This window comes from Akebia trifoliata, chromosome 3 (assembly GCF_017979445.1).
Source record: "Akebia trifoliata isolate Shusen 1 chromosome 3, ASM1797944v1, whole genome shotgun sequence".
NCBI lineage: Eukaryota > Viridiplantae > Streptophyta > Magnoliopsida > Ranunculales > Lardizabalaceae > Akebia > Akebia trifoliata.
In genome coordinates, this window is record NC_141377.1 from 3094802 (window position 1) to 3112597 (window position 17796).

The 17796-nt window shown below is 33.4% G+C and overlaps 1 protein-coding gene across 1 annotated transcript; it reads left to right on the forward strand.

Moving 5' to 3' along the window:
• Positions 1 to 11907: 11907 nt before the first annotated feature.
• On the forward strand, positions 11908 to 17463 carry LOC147405551 (cytochrome P450 724B1-like). The gene is made up of 9 exons (XM_086432716.1): positions 11908 to 12239; positions 12328 to 12652; positions 12761 to 12913; positions 13947 to 14186; positions 14310 to 14393; positions 14516 to 14594; positions 15041 to 15147; positions 17032 to 17150; positions 17249 to 17463. The coding sequence occupies exons 1-9, from the start codon at positions 12037 to 12039 to the stop codon at positions 17373 to 17375; spliced, it is 1437 nt and encodes a 478-aa protein (XP_086288842.1). The 5' UTR covers positions 11908 to 12036; the 3' UTR covers positions 17376 to 17463.
• Positions 17464 to 17796: the final 333 nt, after the last annotated feature.

Sequence of the window (17796 nt, forward strand, 5' to 3'; positions counted from 1 at the left end):
GGTGTCATGTCTGGATACAAGTAATAGTGGAGTGAGAGTGAGAATAAATGTGCTAAAGTTCGTAGTAGAGAGGTATCAATTGTCGATTAAAGGTATGAAGGTCATGGAGAGAAATAAAATCTAATTTGGTGCCATCATTCACGATGTGTCTCTAGGATATGAGTAGTCCGCTGAAAAATCACGATGAGTTGTAGTTTACTATACCTAATGAAGACTAGACTGTCATTCATAGCCTCTTTCGTGCCAAGGATGTGCCCTCAATTTGAATTTGATGTTTTAGTGTATCCTTACAATCTATAATGATTCTAATAAAATGTGGGTGTATCGTCATTGTTGACTAAGCACTATAATATGTTCCTACTAGTGGGAGATAGGAGGGTAGAAATCAAAATTTTAAAAAAGGCCCCTACATCTTGCATAAATTATGAGAAAGTCTTTAAAAGTCATAGATGGGCTCACACATCCAAATTTGATATATTGTATAAGAATAGGTTTTCTAGGATTGGGTTTGTTTTTTGTAGATAAAGTTCATGATCCAAACAAATCCAAGTGATTCACATTAAATATTGGGTCTTTCAACTAAATAAATAAGTTTGGCGTATCAAAAGTCCATAAAACCACCAAAATTAGAATGGCATTTAGACTAATTGAAGCTTGGAAACACTCTCCCACCTTGAGTCTCTAAATATCAAAGGCTAAGTCATTTGTATAATCCCAAATTATTTTTACCTAGAAAACAAAAGTCCTCCCTCGAGAGAGAAAAAAAAAACCCCAAGTCTTCCTAAAAAATAAAAAGATAAGGTCTTTAATAAAAGCTTGGACTCTAGTACTAGAGAATATCAATAGTAAAAAACCTTCTCTATACGCCAATAAATATTTTTCAGCCGATTTAACACGAAGCTTAGAAAGAAATTTTTTTTTTTACAGAAAGTCTCTAGTAAAGATCAAGTCTAAAACTAAAACCCGATAGAGAAAAAAAATCTACAACAAACATTTACAAAGCCTATAGTGAAAATCAAACCTAAAAATCTTTTTTTTTTTTTTAAATTCAAGAAATCCTTACCCACATATCAACTATGAAGTTCAAAGATAAGAATTCTACATAAAGACACTACAAAAGATGAAGCATCACATGCAGTTACCAAGAAAACCTTCTTAACCGATCAAGTGTGAAGCCAGAAAATAAGAAAGCTATTATTTATTGTTTTCTTGTATTTGATGGTCAATGAGAGAAAAACACTCTCTTGACCAATTATACTAAGATCTTTATCACCATCATCGAAGTAAATAATTATTTTTTCTTCTTATTTTATGCATCTTGAGATAGATCACAAAAATTATTATCGACATGGAATACTGTAGTCAAATGCATTCAGTGTATGGGATTAATTCTTATGAGTTATTATTTAATTGTTGGAACATGAGAGTGATACGCTGGTTAAGTTAATAGGTGATTTTGGGGTTGGGTAGTCTTTCAATATTTTAGGAGAAGCTAGGGGTAAGTTGTATATATTGGAACTGTCAAATTTCTTCCATCCTCCATTAATTTGATGGTTTTAGTCTGTTGAAATTTTTTTTAACGCCTTGGTCAATCAAATATGAGCTTTTTTCATGTTGTGAGGAGGTAAGAATGACCATTGACTTAATTTAGATGGACGGTCATAACCACCTCACCCTAATTCTCTTCCAACTCAGTAAAGCACTTGTTCGCTTAATGTCCAACATCGAATTAAGACTTTATCTGCACTTGTTGCACCTATATCTTGTGTCTCCAAGGTTTTATGGTTTGTGGAGCTTGATGGTACTAGTCAACAAGGAATTATGTTGTTGGTGCTTAGAGAATAGTGAAATTAGTGTTATTTGTGAACGTACTATGATCTTGAGGGAACCACGTCAATCTATATGTTGCGTGCTTGCATCATCAATCTTTTATTTTTATTTTTCATCATCTGGGGCTAGATTATTGTTTTACAACTATTACGTTACATGAGAAACCAAGGGCGGAGCCAGGATTTTCTTGTAGTGGGGGCAAACTATGGTTAGTTTTATAGTTGAAGAACTTGAATGGTGGGAAAATTATTTTTGCTGGAAAATACGATTGGAGGGAGGTGAGGGTGTGGGGGCAAAAATTAGAGGGAGATGAGGTGAGGGAGTGAGGACAAATAGGATATGTAATTAGTTGAAAATACATGTTTCGCTTACTACTCCGCACCTGTGAGAAACCCACACCATGTTTCGCTTGATTGGTAAGTTATAGCCAGCTACTAAATTCAAATATTTTTCACAACGGGCTTTAAACTGATGGGCCTGTCCTTCAAGCATAATGTCTTCCCAGGACTTGGGCCTAATTTGATCCATTTTCCCACTAGCTAGGTTATGCTTTAGAAAATAAGATGATTATCTCAAAGAGTTTTTGTCATTTAATTCATCAATTTAAAACATATATATATAAAAAAAATCAGTTTTCTAGATGATAGTTACTATTTCCACACCAAATTTTGCTAACGCCACCCCATATTTATGCAATTCTTTGGTACCTAGTAGGGGTGCAACTTGGTCCGGTTCAAAGCCGATAGCTTTGGGATGGTTTGGTTCGGTTTGGAATAAGTTGCGGTTCGGTACCAAGTTACGAAAATGGAGAACCAATCAGTTTGGTTCGGTTCTCAAATCAAGCTTGTATAGAATCGAATCAAATCGAGAATCAAACGCCTATGTAATAAATAAATATATAGTATATAATGATTATTATGAATTATTTTTGGAGTTAGGATATAGATTAGTGATCTTTTATGAATGAACTAATGAATTTTTTTTTGATAGATTTGTGATTTATTGTATGAAATTTTATGTTTGTATTTTCATTAAAAAGTATAACTTACAATTTATAGAATATTGGCAATCCGTTGAACAAAACCGACTTTAATTCGGTTTGGGTTGGTTTGATTCCAATGGAATTTGGTTCTTATTTAGTGGAACCGACCTATGTTGGTTAAGTTCCAATTTGACCTCAAACCGAACCAAGTTGCACCCCTAGTACCTAGGAATTGGTGTGGCATTAGAAAATTTTTGGTGTGGCAATCGGATATCTCTGTCAAGATTTCATAAACCCTATTCTAGAAATCTTTCTATGTAGCATGGATTCACATGATGAAGTGCTGTAACTATCCAGTTCAACCCACTAGATAGGACAATCAATGGATCAGATCATATCCAAAATCAGATCCATTAATTTTGGATATGGCTCAAGATTCGGCTCTGATAAGGATCTAATTTGAAATGATCCTATTTGATAATTTATCAGATTAGTTCTGGATCAACTACAATCGTATCCGATAAAATGTGAGACATTATGTAACTATATTATATATTTTATTTAAATATATCAAAATTTATTTATCTTATTGGATCAGTTCTTATTATATATTCCTCATCGTGTACATCAATCGAACCGCTGCCATTAATGCTTTCCCAGGCAGCATGTTCTATTATTTATTTTTTTATTTTTTTATTTTTTTAATCTTAAAAGGAAATTTCTATGATTTTAAAAAACCCAAAATAATAGAATTATTTTTTCAAGAGCCTGATATACATATAGGGTGAGTTACCAAAGCATCTGATGAAATCATCTTATTTACCAGGACAGGACTATTCCAAACCATGTATTAAAAAGCTGTTTTGGTAAATAAGTTATTTTTTAAATAGTAAAATGGTTGTAAATGCAACTGATATTAATTTGATGAAATACCAATTTGACCTCTATTATCTTAAAATAAAAAAAATGGAAATAATTACCATAATAGGGATAATCTAGATAATTTTGAGATCTCTCATTCATGAGTTAGTTTTCTTAAAATTCTAAATTGAGATGACCTGATCACTTAGTTTCGAGTTGAATCGACAAATATTAAAACTATAGTTACAACTATATGTAGTCACAAAATTCTCTTAATTTATTCAAATACATAAAATTCTCTGAATAAGGGACTAGCCAACTAAATTTACGAATCAACAAATCAATTAAATAATTCAAAATCTTATTGTCTTTAACATTCAAATGCTAAGAACAAGATAGGGTTTCTAAGGAGGTTGAAGATGATGGGTTTCGATAAGAAATCCAAAAATAACATTTGTACAATTTTTTTAAAAAATTAATCTAATTTTACCCCCACCAAATAATATTACTGAATCCAATTTATTAAGGTTTGGAATTCATTGACTCCTAAAAATGACTCATGAAAGAAATACATGATCCCAACCCTTCAAACACAAAATCTAGTGGTTGAGATTTATTAGTATTTTACTAACACAAATCTTGAAAATATTTATCCCGAAGATAAATCTCAACCATCGGATTTTGTGTTTAAAAGGTTAGGATCATGTGTTTTTTTTTTTTTTTCGTGAGTCATTTTTAGGAGTCAAGGGATCCTGACCCATTTATTAATATGGTAAAACAAGTGTGGCATGTTGAATTTATTTCACACCCCTACAATTCCGGCAAAATTTGAAATGCCACCTTTGGAAATGCCACATGTAATTTAATGGAGAGGTTCCTTCAAAGGTTTTTTTGGTATGAAAATATGTGAAAAGCAGACATTAAATCCATCTGTGTGGCACTCCGCACCGCACTCGTGCGTGTTGTTTCGAAAGAGGAGAAAGTGTAGTGAGTGATGAGTACATGTCATAAAGTTCCAAACCCATGCATGCATGGGCACCACCACAACTATTGAATAATCTAACAACTCTTCCCAACTTACACGCGCTTCATGAGTACTATTGCCTTTGATTGAACACCATTTCTAAGCCATGCGTGCCTCTCTACACTCCCCACCTTTTTGGGCTTTTTTCTCATATTTTTATCTCTCTTTCTTTCTTGTCGGTAATAAAAGTGAAAAAAAGAATAATGATGAATGCACACGATAAATCATACACGGTCGGTACGTAGTTGACGTGGCAAGGACACAAAATCATAAATCTTTTTCCTTGTGTATCCCGAAGAAAAAAATATATGGTTATGTGCTCTTGCCACATCAACCACATACAGGCCGTGTATGATTTACTATGTGCATTCATCACGACTTAAAAAGAAACAAAAAAAGTCTTAGAATGATGATTCTATATATATTTTTTTGTCTACAAAGTATTGCGTTCCAGCCGAACCAAAATCAAATCAATGTTCCCCCACCATAACATCTGCACGATCTATAAATAATAACAACCAAAAAGAAGAAAGACATTCCCCTCGTGTGCACTTCAATTTAAAAGCAAAGACCCCATTTGTAATTATAACAAAAAATTGATTAATAATGATTTTCCATGACATCATATCATAGATTGGGTCCTATGAGTACAAGTGGCACATCTGTATAAAACTTGGATATTGGTCCCCCCCATTATTGCACAATATTAAAGCTTACTTTTGTTGGAAGAGATTTATTATAGTTTTTTAAGATCCTCCTTTTGATGATAGAGAGACTTCACAAGATCAAAAAGAGAAGAAGAAATAGTTTATTTGACAATACGTAAGAGATCAAAGGCTTTTAAATACATGGGATATGACCATTTTTGTATTATATTGACTCCAAAATATGATGATAGGGCTGCATACTCCAAAAGTGATACTCGTGCTCACTTACCAACCATTAATTTGTTTTAAAAAAAAATAGATAATATACCTCTTAAGTGAGGAGAAATGGGAGCAAATCTATAGTACCAGCATTGCCCTTCTTGAAGTCAAAGTAAACTTAGTTTGAAGCAATTTTTTTTTGTTGCCTTTTACATGTATATTTTAATGAAAATATATGTATATGATTTGGGCCCATCAAATTATACAAAAATATATTAAAATAATTGCATAATTCAATTGTTAGAAAAATATAACAACTTTTTGACTTTATGCGAATTATTCATTTTTCAAAGAAAATAATTCTAAGATCTTCATGAGTATAGAAATTAAGTTTTAAAACATTCATGAACCCTATTGACTATTGTTTAATAGCTACTTTCATCCTCCTAGAATCTCACGTGGTAACTTGTTCTTCGTGGTCCCTTCACCATTTTCGACTTGATCATCAAGAGCGGAGTTAGTAAGGAGTTGGTGGAGGGCAATTGCCCCCACAGAACTTTGAGACACCTCTATATTTTCAATTAATTACATGTCCTATTTGTCCCCACTCCCTCCCCCCCCCGCCCCCCACCCCCCAATTTTTTGTTGATGACATTGCCACTTGATTGGGCCTTCTCATATACTAATTGGAAATTACTTAATTATCTTTTTCTTTAACTTTTAATAAAAAACCTCTGAATTTCTCTTTAAAATCATTCATCTTCAAGTTCTTCCATTATACAACTAACCATAGTTTGCCCCTACTACAAGAAAATCATGGCTCCGCCCCTGTTGACCATTACAATATGTTTGGATTGAGAGAAGGGGAGAGAGGAGAAACTCATTAAGAGAAGAGACAAGAAGATAAGAGAAGTTCAATTTCTCTCCACCATGTTTGGATTGGCAGGAGAGAAATATCAAGGAGCAGAGTCGAACAAAATAAAATATTGGCTAATGTTGAAGTAACATTAAAATGTACATCGGGTGGGGAGAGGGGGCATTTTTGATGTGGATGTGTATTAGAATCATAAATACTTTTCATCAAGATACAAGTGAGATCTTGATGAAAATCATCTATGGTTCTAGCACACATCCACGTCAAAAATGTCACCCTATGATATACATTTCATTGTTACTCTAGCATAACTCTAAAATATTTTAAAAGAGTTTCTCTCCACTTTTGGAGATAAAAGAAATTAAACTCACCTTTTTTTTCTTTTCTCTTCTCTTCCCAACTTAACATTCCAAACAAGAGAAAATAGAAAGAAATTCAATTATTTTCTCTTCTCTCCATTTCTCTCAATCCAAACACAGCGTTAGACAATTGGTAATTGTCACAATTCATTGTCTCTATCAAAGATTATAACCCAACAAAGTCTCTCTCTCTCTCTCTCCCTTTGCATTTCATAGAGGGAAGTTTTCGTGGAAATCTTACTATATTGATGAGTAAGATATCTATTAAGTGTTTATGAAATTTTACGTCGATAATCGGACACAAACCCTACAAATGGTCCAAAAATACTTAGGTGAGAGAGGTGCTCAAAGTTAATTAGCTCATGTCTCTTTGTCGTTGTAACATAACATCATGCTTTAGAGTGGACACTGATCCTCAACAAATCACTTTGTGGCGGCTTTCCTCTTGTACCCTTCTTTTGGGGTCCGTGTAGTTCTTTCCCCAAGACTATGGAAGTTTTCACTTTGACACTCTTGTTTGGTCGTCTAAGTATTCTTTTTTACTTTCCTTAGCTAGGTTTGTACCCGAGAAATAGTGTAGGCTTTGATACCTCATGATACAAATTTTACCATACAACAAAAGAACCCAGGTGCAAGTAGTGCACAAAAATTAAATTCATAGCACTTTACGGGCCGATATAGTGTAATTGGTTTCTAATGAAATTATTTATTTATTTATTTTTAGTTTTAAATGTGGAATGTGTCATTTTAATCAGAAACTAGTAATCGAAAAGATATTGCAGGCGAACATATTTGCAAGATCAACACAAACATGTTTAGAAGTATGCCCAAATGTTCTTTCTTTTTTCCTTAATATCCACAACTTGTTCTCTTGATTCATTAAAAGCCGAAAAAATGTATTTGATGATGTATACACTACGATGGGCTTATCAAGATTATGATGATGATGGTGCAACAGTAAACACAATTATGTTTAAAACCCATTCATGATCATCAAACCCATATAAAGGAACATTAATAATCCATATGTAAAAAAATATTATTATTTGTGATCAAAAGTAGTAGAAATTCTATTTCCCTTGTTCCTTGCTTGTTCTCCTTTAGGAAACCAATTTAAATATATTAGCAAAGTTTTGAGCCTTAATTAAATGTGTTTCGAGGAGGACACGTACATGAGGTCCCAGTTAAAAAGGATGTGTAGTGTAGGAAGCAAGTACTATGGGGTAATAACCCTCCTTTAAGTGTGCACATCACAATCAATTTCACTGCCCATTCATGGATTAAGTTATTTCTTCTTTTTGGTTTGCTTAATTTGGATACTTTGGCTCCATAATTAGAGATGTAATCAATGGATTAAAGCAACAAATGTTGCTAATGGGTGATGTGTCGGACCCGATTGTGGGATTTTTAATCATTAGTGACTTGGATAATGTCGCTACTAAGCGATTTATAGAACACGATAGTAGGATTTATTAATTTAATGGGGTTTAGATAAAGTTTGATTACTTAATTTCTCCTGAAGCATCCATTGATTGATTTGTAGCACACCATGGTAAAACATTTTAATGAAGGCAAGAGAAATTAAAGGTTCAACCCCTTGGGGACGATGTTCAATCATGGGGCACGTTAGCACACACCCGACTAGCATTGCTCTTTTACAGCGGAAACGTGGCTCTAGACAGAATTGAATGGAGAAAAAAGTTCTTTTTGTAGTTCTCAAATCTTTGAGATAAGTCTTCGTCTCTTCGATGATGATGACGCTATCATTGCTTACTAGACATAAATCGGGGGAAATGAGAAGAAGGAAAATAGGGCACACTTGAAAAAATCTAAAGGGCATTAAGAGTTTACATAATGGATTAAATGTCAAATGGTCCTTTTGAATTGTTGTAATCAAACAATTTTCTTGTAGAATAACTTCTACATTCAATTAATTGACATTTTTTTTGGGCATGTATTTATGTTGGTGCAGGTAATTATATCTCAACTCCATCCAAGCAGATTGTATTATATAGTGGTGATTTTGAATTATATAAAAGAAAAATTATAATTTAATTTGGTAGAAGCCTAATATTTCAAAGGGAAAAGCTCTCATCTACGTTCAGATCCTACTTTTCATTATCATATAATTAAATAGATACCTAAAGAATGGGATAACCACCTTTTTCATCATCCATCCATATCTTCTTCAAATAAAATAAGTGTATATGTATATGTACGTGGGAATGGGTGGGCATGGGGGAGCAGGAAAAAACTTTGAAGCAGGCATCCCACTTCAAAATTTTGAAGAACCCACCTCCATTAGATTACACGTGGCATATCCAAGGAGGCATTTCAATTTTTTTTTGGAAATGTACAGATGTGAAATAAATTCAAAACACCATGTGTCATGTAACGAGCATGATTCTTTCACATTTTGAAGTGGGCTGCCCGCTTCAAAGTCGGACTCGGGGGAGCAAGACAAAGAATAAAAGTTTTTCTTTGAAAAAGAAACCTAAAAGAAAAAAAAACAGTTTTAAGAGAAGAAAAAAGAGAAAAAATGTAGAGAGAATGAGAAAGGATTTTCTATGAAGAACAATAAATTGTAGAAGAAGATAAGAAGATGTTCTTAGGCTTCTAAGTAAGAGAGAGAGAGAGTATTTTGTAAAAAAATATCTAATGAGGAAAAAAGGGGTTCCAAGAAGAAAAATAGTGAAGGGTGGATGGAGCAAATTGTTAATCCGATGTTTGAGCAATGTTCTCTTATTAGACTGAGGTGGATTGATTTTAAGAGATTAATCCAAAAGTGATCATTTTCTCACTTGGGATTTTGAACTCTCTCTCTTTCTCTTTTTTACAAATGAAGGTTCTGAGAAGAAGAGAGAGTGAAGAATGAATGAAACAAATGATTACTTCGATCTGTGAGCAATGTTTCCGATTAAATTGATCAAGTGGATTCATTTTAAGAGATAAATGTAGAAGTGACAATTTTTGCACTTAGAATTTTGAATTCTCTCTCCTCTTGGTATCTATTACAAATGTCAGATAATTCATTCTTAAATTCAAATGATTTTCAAGGTACTAACATCAATAAATGTTTGAGGCATAGTAAGACCATAGAGGTCGTTCAAGATTTGTCTTGTCTAGAGGGCTTTTAAAACCTCAACCCGTTTGCTTTCCATTAGGATATGAGAAAATAACACAAATTTTCTTGAGATTAATTCCAATCTTCTCAGGATTAATACACTTTTTCCGAATGCATTTTTCTTGAGAATTCCTATCATGCTAACAATCATGTTAATGGAGATCCTCACCCATCATCGGTGAGGCTAAGAAAAATATATACCTAGAAAAACGTCTATTAATCTCTAGAAGATTTGAACTAATCTCAAAGAAATCTATATTTTTCCTCAAAACAGTCATGTTGATGGAGAACCTCAATCGTATCTAGGACAGTCGTATCTGATGCATTTTTATTACAAAGAGAGCCTCTACTTATAAAGTTTGTCACTAAACAAACCTTGAATTAGGACTCCCATGACCACATCTTTGTTAAAATATTAGATTTAAATTGTATTTTTTTTTATACAAATGAAACTTTTTTTATTTATAAAGTTTTTTACTCAACTAACCTTAGAATAGAACTCACGTGATTGCATCTGTGTAAATATTAGATTTAGCAGGATTGCGCATTTTTATTACAAATGGAACCTTCATCTATAAAGTTTTATGCTCAACAAACTTATTAGTGGGACCCACATGGCCACTTCTTTATTAAAAATAAATAAATACCTCTCTCTCTCTCAACACTTATTTCCCAAAAACATAGATAAAATCCCCCCAAAAAAAACTGTTATTGTAATTATTTTTTAAACCAATCTTTACAATGTAATCTAGATGATTATGGTGTTAGATTACCAAACTGACCATGTGGGGCAAATAATTGTTTAGTGAGAGAGTACAAATGTTGAAAGGAGAGAGATTATATAATAGGCATTTAATTTAAAAGAATGAGGATATTATAAGAATTTTATTCTTTAAAAATAATGTTGGCTCACTTCAAAGTTTGTTGAATAACAAATTTGTAAAATAAGGCTTGCTTGATAATGAATCAACGGGAGTTAGGCATAGTGGCCAAGGCATCCCTCCAAAAATGTAGAGATCTTGAGTTCAAGCCTTCTCATTGACCACGCACAGGGATTTATCCCTACTAACTTGGTGTGTGTGGTTTGTGGGGTATTACATGTACCCGGAAGAGTTGGGTGAGACATGGTGCTCTAAGAGTCTAGTTGTCTCGCCCCTACTAGTTAGGCTCAGATCTCCTTCATAAATAAAAAAGTTTGTTTAATAATAAATTTGGTAAATATTGTAAAAACTTTAATGAAATTTTTGTAATAAAAATGCAATAGATTATGTGGTAAATCTTTTTATTTGATTGTAGAGTGCCCTTAGGACAATAAGAGAAAGGTAAATGCAAAAGTGACTTCAAACGACATTATATTCAACATTGTGATGATGTGGAGGTGTGCACATAGATGCTTTTCCTCGAGATATGAGGGAAATCATCGATGGTTATGTGTATGCCTTCCTGTCCGGTCAGTGTGGAATGCAGTGTTGTAGTAAGTAACACCAGCATTACTCTAATAGGGGACTACAAATCTCAAATTTAGTTACAGAAACAAAACTCTCCTTTTAATGTGGGAAATAATACTGTCCTCTCTTCCGGACAGTCGTCCCAAGGGTCATGATTACCTTAAACATATTCAAAGCAAATCTCGAAAACCATCTGACCATAATTGCTATTGGGATGACGATCAGCCACGGCTGACAACAGTCCAACGCAATTTCAGATGTACCAACCATAATAGTCTCAAACCAGATATGTTGCAAACCCACAGCTTAAACAGGAAAAACTTTCCTAGTGATACCCTTTGTAATTAAATCTCTAGGAAACTACTCTTTTTTCCTTTCATCTCAACCGTTGATTGAACCCACAGTTTCAAAAGTGGTTGGAGTAAAAAAAATCCACAAAATCACTCATATAATCTTTGTTGCCAGGTTGCTTTCTTTTCCTTTTATATAAGATACAATTGATAGAGAAAATATCTTATTTGCATGTGGTTTAGATTTTCTACTTCAACTAAACCAAAACTAAGGTCATCCACTCTCTTCTCTCCTTTGGTGGCCATTGCAGAGCTTTTATGGTTTAGGGTTTAATATATAGTTGTTGAAAGAAGGTAAAAAATTCAAAAAAAGTAAAAATGGTTGGGTTCCTCTTCCCTTCTCTCATATTTACCCTCTTAGCTTTAACCTTTGTGTTCCTAAAACCCTTCCTTGTAAAAAAAGAACCCAAAAATTTACCTCATGGAAGCATGGGTTGGCCTTTACTTGGGGAAACCCTTGGTTTCCTTAAGCCACACCAATCAAATACTATTGGGAGCTTCTTACAAGATCACATCTCTAGGTAAATACTCTTTAAAAAAATTCCTTTAACATTTTTTTTATTTATTTATAATTTTTGTTAATTTAGACCAAATGGGTTTTGTTATCAGGTATGGAAGAGTTTTCAAATCACACCTATTCGGTTCTCCGACTATCGTCTCCTGCGACTATGAGCTGAACATGTTCATACTTCAGAATGAAGAGAAGCTATTCCAGTGCAGCTACCCAAAACCCATTCACGGAATTCTCGGAAAGTTTTCGTTGCTTGTCGTTGTCGGAGACGTTCATAAAAGACTAAGAAGTTGGGCACTTAGCTTAACAAGCCTTTGTAAGTCGAAGCCCGAGTATCTCTACAACATAGACAGGCTTGCCATTTCCATCATGGAGTCATGGAAGAATAGAAAAGAAGTTATCTTCTTTGAGGAGGCTAAAAAGGCAAGTTTGAAAAATGCTTCAATTATTCAAAATTACTTGAAAGTAAACTACCTTTTTGATTATCTGTTATTCTAATTCTGATTTTTTTTTTCTTGTGATCTACAACAGTTCACATTCAATCTTGTAGTGAAACAAATACTAAGTTTGGAACCAGAAGAGCCACAAACCTCAGTGATATTAAAAGAATTTCTTACCTTCATGAAAGGGTTGGTGTCTCTCCCATTAAATATTCCAGGAACCCCATATGCTATGGCTGTAAAGGTAATATTACAAGAAGAAATTCACCAACTCCAGTACTAAAATACATATTGTTATAATTTTTTGCCATTTAGGGTTGTGTTAGAAATACTATTTTAATCTTGAAAACCACTTTTTGAATTATCGTTTGACAAACAGGTCACCTTCTTTCTTCCAACGTTTGTGAGAATCTAACGGAATTTTATAGTTACATTATTTTTGGACCATAATACCCTTATTTATTTATTTAATGATTAAATTATCTTGTATTTGAAATCGGAATGAATCTTCTGTAATACTTTTTCTCTGTAGTTCCCTGTAATGAATTTGAATGGTTGAGAGAGTGCCATGTCATAAAGACACACAACCCCAGTCCTTAAAACACTGGAGCTCAGGAATCATCCATTTTCAAAAACTTGGATAGACTTATATATATATATATATATATATATATATATATATATATATATATATTTTTTTTTTTTTAAAAAAAAAAATCAGATCTCCACATGATCCTCACATGCCTGAGTTGGTTTTTCTTTCCAACATTTAATTATGTAGTATTAAAACATTACTACAGGGAGCAACAAGAAAGAGTACTACGGGGGATCCTTTGAAACGCGCTTCTATTCATGAAAGAAAAAAATCTTTTGATTTCAATTATTGTTTGGCAAACACTGGAGAATTACGGCCGAAATTAGAAGTTGTACAGATCTACTTCTTGTTTTCAGCGTTTGTATGAATCTAACGGAATTTTATAATTACGTATTTTTCAGATGATAATACCCTTACTTATTTATTTATTGACTAAATTACCCTTGCTCCTACAATATTTAGTTAATGATCAAAAAAGACCAAAACTTCTAATATAATTACCAATATGCCCAAAGAAGCTATTTTCCAAAAATATTTCTCACCCAACAATAATTTTGCATCCATGCTTTCACTGCTCTTGCTTACAGTGCTCTGCGATACTTGGAAGCAGAACCCCACAACAAACCCAAGCAGGATTTTAACATATTGAAGCTCTTTTTAACTCTTTCAATGACCTATGCAGGCTAGAGCAAGGATTGCTTCCACTGTAAAGGCTATAATGAAAGAAAGGAAAGAAGGGTATGTGGGGCTTCCAAAAGGAGACTTTCTAGATGTGATACTGTCCACTACAAGTTTAAATGATGAAGAAAAAGTGAGCATTGTATTGGATCTTCTGCTTGGAGGCTACGAAACAACTTCGATCCTAATGGCCATGGCTGTCTACTTTCTTGGTCAATCACCACATGTTCTTGAGAAGTTAAAGGTAACCAACCCATCTCTCTCTCACTCTTTCTTACTTATCTCCTTTAAAGAAAAACAAAGAAGATAAGAAGATAGTAAGGAAATTGTAAAATGGTTTGGTTAATTTCCTAACAAATATGTACAGGAAGAACATCAAGTGATAAGGAAAAGAAAGGAAGCAGAGTCCTTAAACTGGGAAGATTATAACAAAATGGAGTTCACTCAAAATGTATTAAAACAAGACCAGTAATGCTTCAATATCTTTCTCTTTATAGTTTTTTGGAATCTATAGATGGGACTAACTCAAGCTTTGTTTTGTCTTTTATACATAATCTTATTATTACCATTTAGGTCATAAATGAAGTTCTAAGATGCGGAAATGTAGTCAAGTTTTTGCACAGGAAGGCTCTTCAAGATGTCAGCTTCAAAGGTTTTCTCACTTTCAAACCATGGAATTTTTTGTCAGTTACTATTATTACAGAGCTTCTATTAACACACCAATCCATATGTATTTAATAGCAAAAGGATTGGTGTCTTGTTAGTAAAAGTTAGTGTGTCAATAGAATCTTTCTATTATTATTATTGTTGTTATATTATTTTTTTTTCCACCTTCCTTGTTTATGTGCCTCCCGGCTTCAAAATAACTAGAGTTTCCTCATTTGAGCATTGACTTTGACAAGCCTAACCTGAATGCCCTTTCAAAGGGTAATTTCATCATTTCTATGATGAAAAACTTTCAAGTCAAAGTGACAAAGAAGTAACTCTAAATATTATAAAAAAATGCAGAGAGGTATGTCTAAAATAGGTACATAATAAGCGAGGTAATTATACTTGTTTGAGCTTTACTTAAAAATTGTGATATTGTTGTTTTTGCAGGGTATCTAATTCCCTCTGGATGGAAGGTCCTTCCTGTCTTTACTGCTGTACACTTGGACCCATCCCTTCATGAAAATGCTTCTGAGTTTAATCCTTGGAGATGGAGTGTATGATAATACTTCTCCACACTTCTAACTTTATAAATATATAAACATGCATGCATTTATCAACATTTATAAATTTATATATATATATAGAAGGTGGCATTCTTTTGAAAAAATCCTAAGCAACATTCTAGACAAAGCATTTTGTCTTATATGGACTAAAAATTTTAGAATGAAGAATCGTGAACTATCAATTTTTATCGTTAGTTTGTAACCACTTTTCATGGGGTTAGAAGTTTCAGAATTGGCTGATTTTTTGTGAGGATGATCAATTGACTATGGAGATCTTCTCACAAAAAATCAGCTCATTTCAAAACTTTTTAGCCATATAAGACAAAACTTTATCTAGAATGTTGTTTAGGATTTTGTCAAAACAACGTTACCCATATATATATATATAGCGTTTAGAGGCCCTAAAAAGAGTCAAATATTGTGCCAAACATTTTTGAAAATTGGGGTTAGAAGTTTCATGAGGGGCTGATTTTTTGTGACGAGGAGATCATCCTCACCAAAAATCAGCTCGTTCCAAAACTTCTAACCCTACTTTACAAGTTGAAGATTCGTGGACTGTCCGATTTTTATAAATCACTTTTGATGATGTTAGAAGTTTCAGAATGAGCTGATTTTCGATGAGAATGATCTCCTTATCATAGAGATCATCATCCTCACAAAAAAATCAGTCCATTCTAAAACCTCTAATCCATACATTAAAAAATGTTTGGCTCTCTTTAGGGTCTCTGAATGCCACCCATATATATATATGGGGTCATATGGAGTGAGGACCATCTATCTCTCAACGTGGTGCCCAACAGCGCGGAGTTAGTAAGGAGTTGGTGGGGGCGATTGCCCCACAGAACTTTAAGACACCCCTACATTTTCAATTAATTACATGCCTCATTTGTCCCCACTCCCTCACTTCTCTCCCCCTCCCCCCCTCTCCCTTAAATTTGTTGTTGATAACATTGCCTCTTGATCAAGCTTTCTCATATACTAATTGGAAATGAGCTAAATATCATTTTCTTCAACTTCTAACAAAAAATCTCTGAATTTCTCCCTAAAACCATTCATTTTCAAGTTCTACAACTAACCATAGTTTGCCCCCACGACAAGAAAATCCTTGCCCCGCCCCTAGTGCCCATATACACCATTGGGAGGGATTTTTTCATCGTTGGATTTCAATTTTAAACCTAAGAGTTAAATGATCATCCATTTTAAATTCAAGATATGACAAAAATATTTTTTTGGGAGGATTTTTTTGTTTCAAACCCAATCCAAACCACAAACAAGAGGCTGAATTGTCATTTCGATCATCGGAACAATCCACGTGGCCCAAATGTGGACCTCGGTCCATGCAACCTTTTCCCAAATATATATAGGCACATATGGTGAAGGTGATTATGACCAGATAAATGACCTTTTGTGTGCAAGAGTTTCGTCGCCACGCCAACTTTTACTGACAACAAACTAAATACTAAGTAAATAGATGCTTAAGGTAAAGAATATTTTTTTTCTAATTGCCTCTAAGTTCATTTGTCACCCAACTGAATATTTTATATATTTTTAAAACAAAAATTAAGGGTGGTGATCCCTAGACTCACACAACTATCGAGATTTATGTTATATACATGATGCATCCTCGGAATACAGGATAAATCCTCACTTGGGGTTTTGTAATCTTATATGCTCGAGTCATTGTTCACAAGTCCACAGACAACAAGTCTAAAATGAATTAATATTTTTATCTTTTAAAATTCACTTGATAAATAAACTAATATAAAAACAAATATAACACAATTTTGTGGAATCTTGACCATCACATCATATGCATAGTTGGTGTCTCTTTCCTAATGGACATGGCATTATTAATGTTGTGTTTTATTATGACAGGGCCAAGTAAAAGGGAAATATTTTGCACCCTTTGGTGGAGGACCAAGACTTTGTCCTGGGGCAGAACTTGGTAAAGTAGAGACTGCATTCTTTCTTCATCATCTTGTGCTTAATTATAGGTAAAACACCCACTAACCCTGAATAAATAATTAAATAATATGCATACATGATGAAGGTTATAATGCCCATGCATCTAACTATGGGTGTTTGGCCACAGGTGGAAGACAAAGGGAGTAGACCATCCATTGGCTTACCCTTATGTGGAATTCCTAAGGGGTTTGGAAATTGAGATAGAACCCATTGGAAATGAAATTGAGAAAACCCTAGATGGTTTTCTGGGGTAGAATTTTGGATTTTTATTTCAAATAAAATTTCATTAAGGAGGATAGATTATGTAGAAAATGTAGCTCTAATTATATAATAAAAAATAAAGTCCTCTCTCTCTCTCTCTCTCTCCTTTGTGTGTGTGAAGGATATATAAAGTTAAACAAAGAATTAGTGTACAAATAATGAAATATATAATATTTAATCTTCGTCAAAGCTACCAAATAATTTCAAAAAATATATAGGAGTATATTTTTGTTTGACATATTTTATTATTTTTCAAGAGAATTTTAAAAGATAAAAATATAATTTTATTATATATAACTAGAAGGTGACACGTGCTAATGCACATATATCAAACATGCTTATTTATAATTTAAAATATAAAGGGTGTTTGAAGATTACATCATATTTTGAAAACTAAGCAACATTAGTCATAGA

Excerpts from the sequence above, each read along its gene's own strand:
- LOC147405551 (XM_086432716.1), top strand. The coding sequence starts at position 12,037 with ATGGTTGGGTTCCTCTTCCCTTCTCTCATATTTACCCTCTTAGCTTTA. Across the intron at positions 12,240-12,327 it reads TTACAAGATCACATCTCTAG|GTATGGAAGAGTTTTCAAAT; the intron begins GTAAATACTCTT and ends TTTTGTTATCAG. Across the intron at positions 12,653-12,760 it reads TCTTTGAGGAGGCTAAAAAG|TTCACATTCAATCTTGTAGT; the intron begins GCAAGTTTGAAA and ends GATCTACAACAG.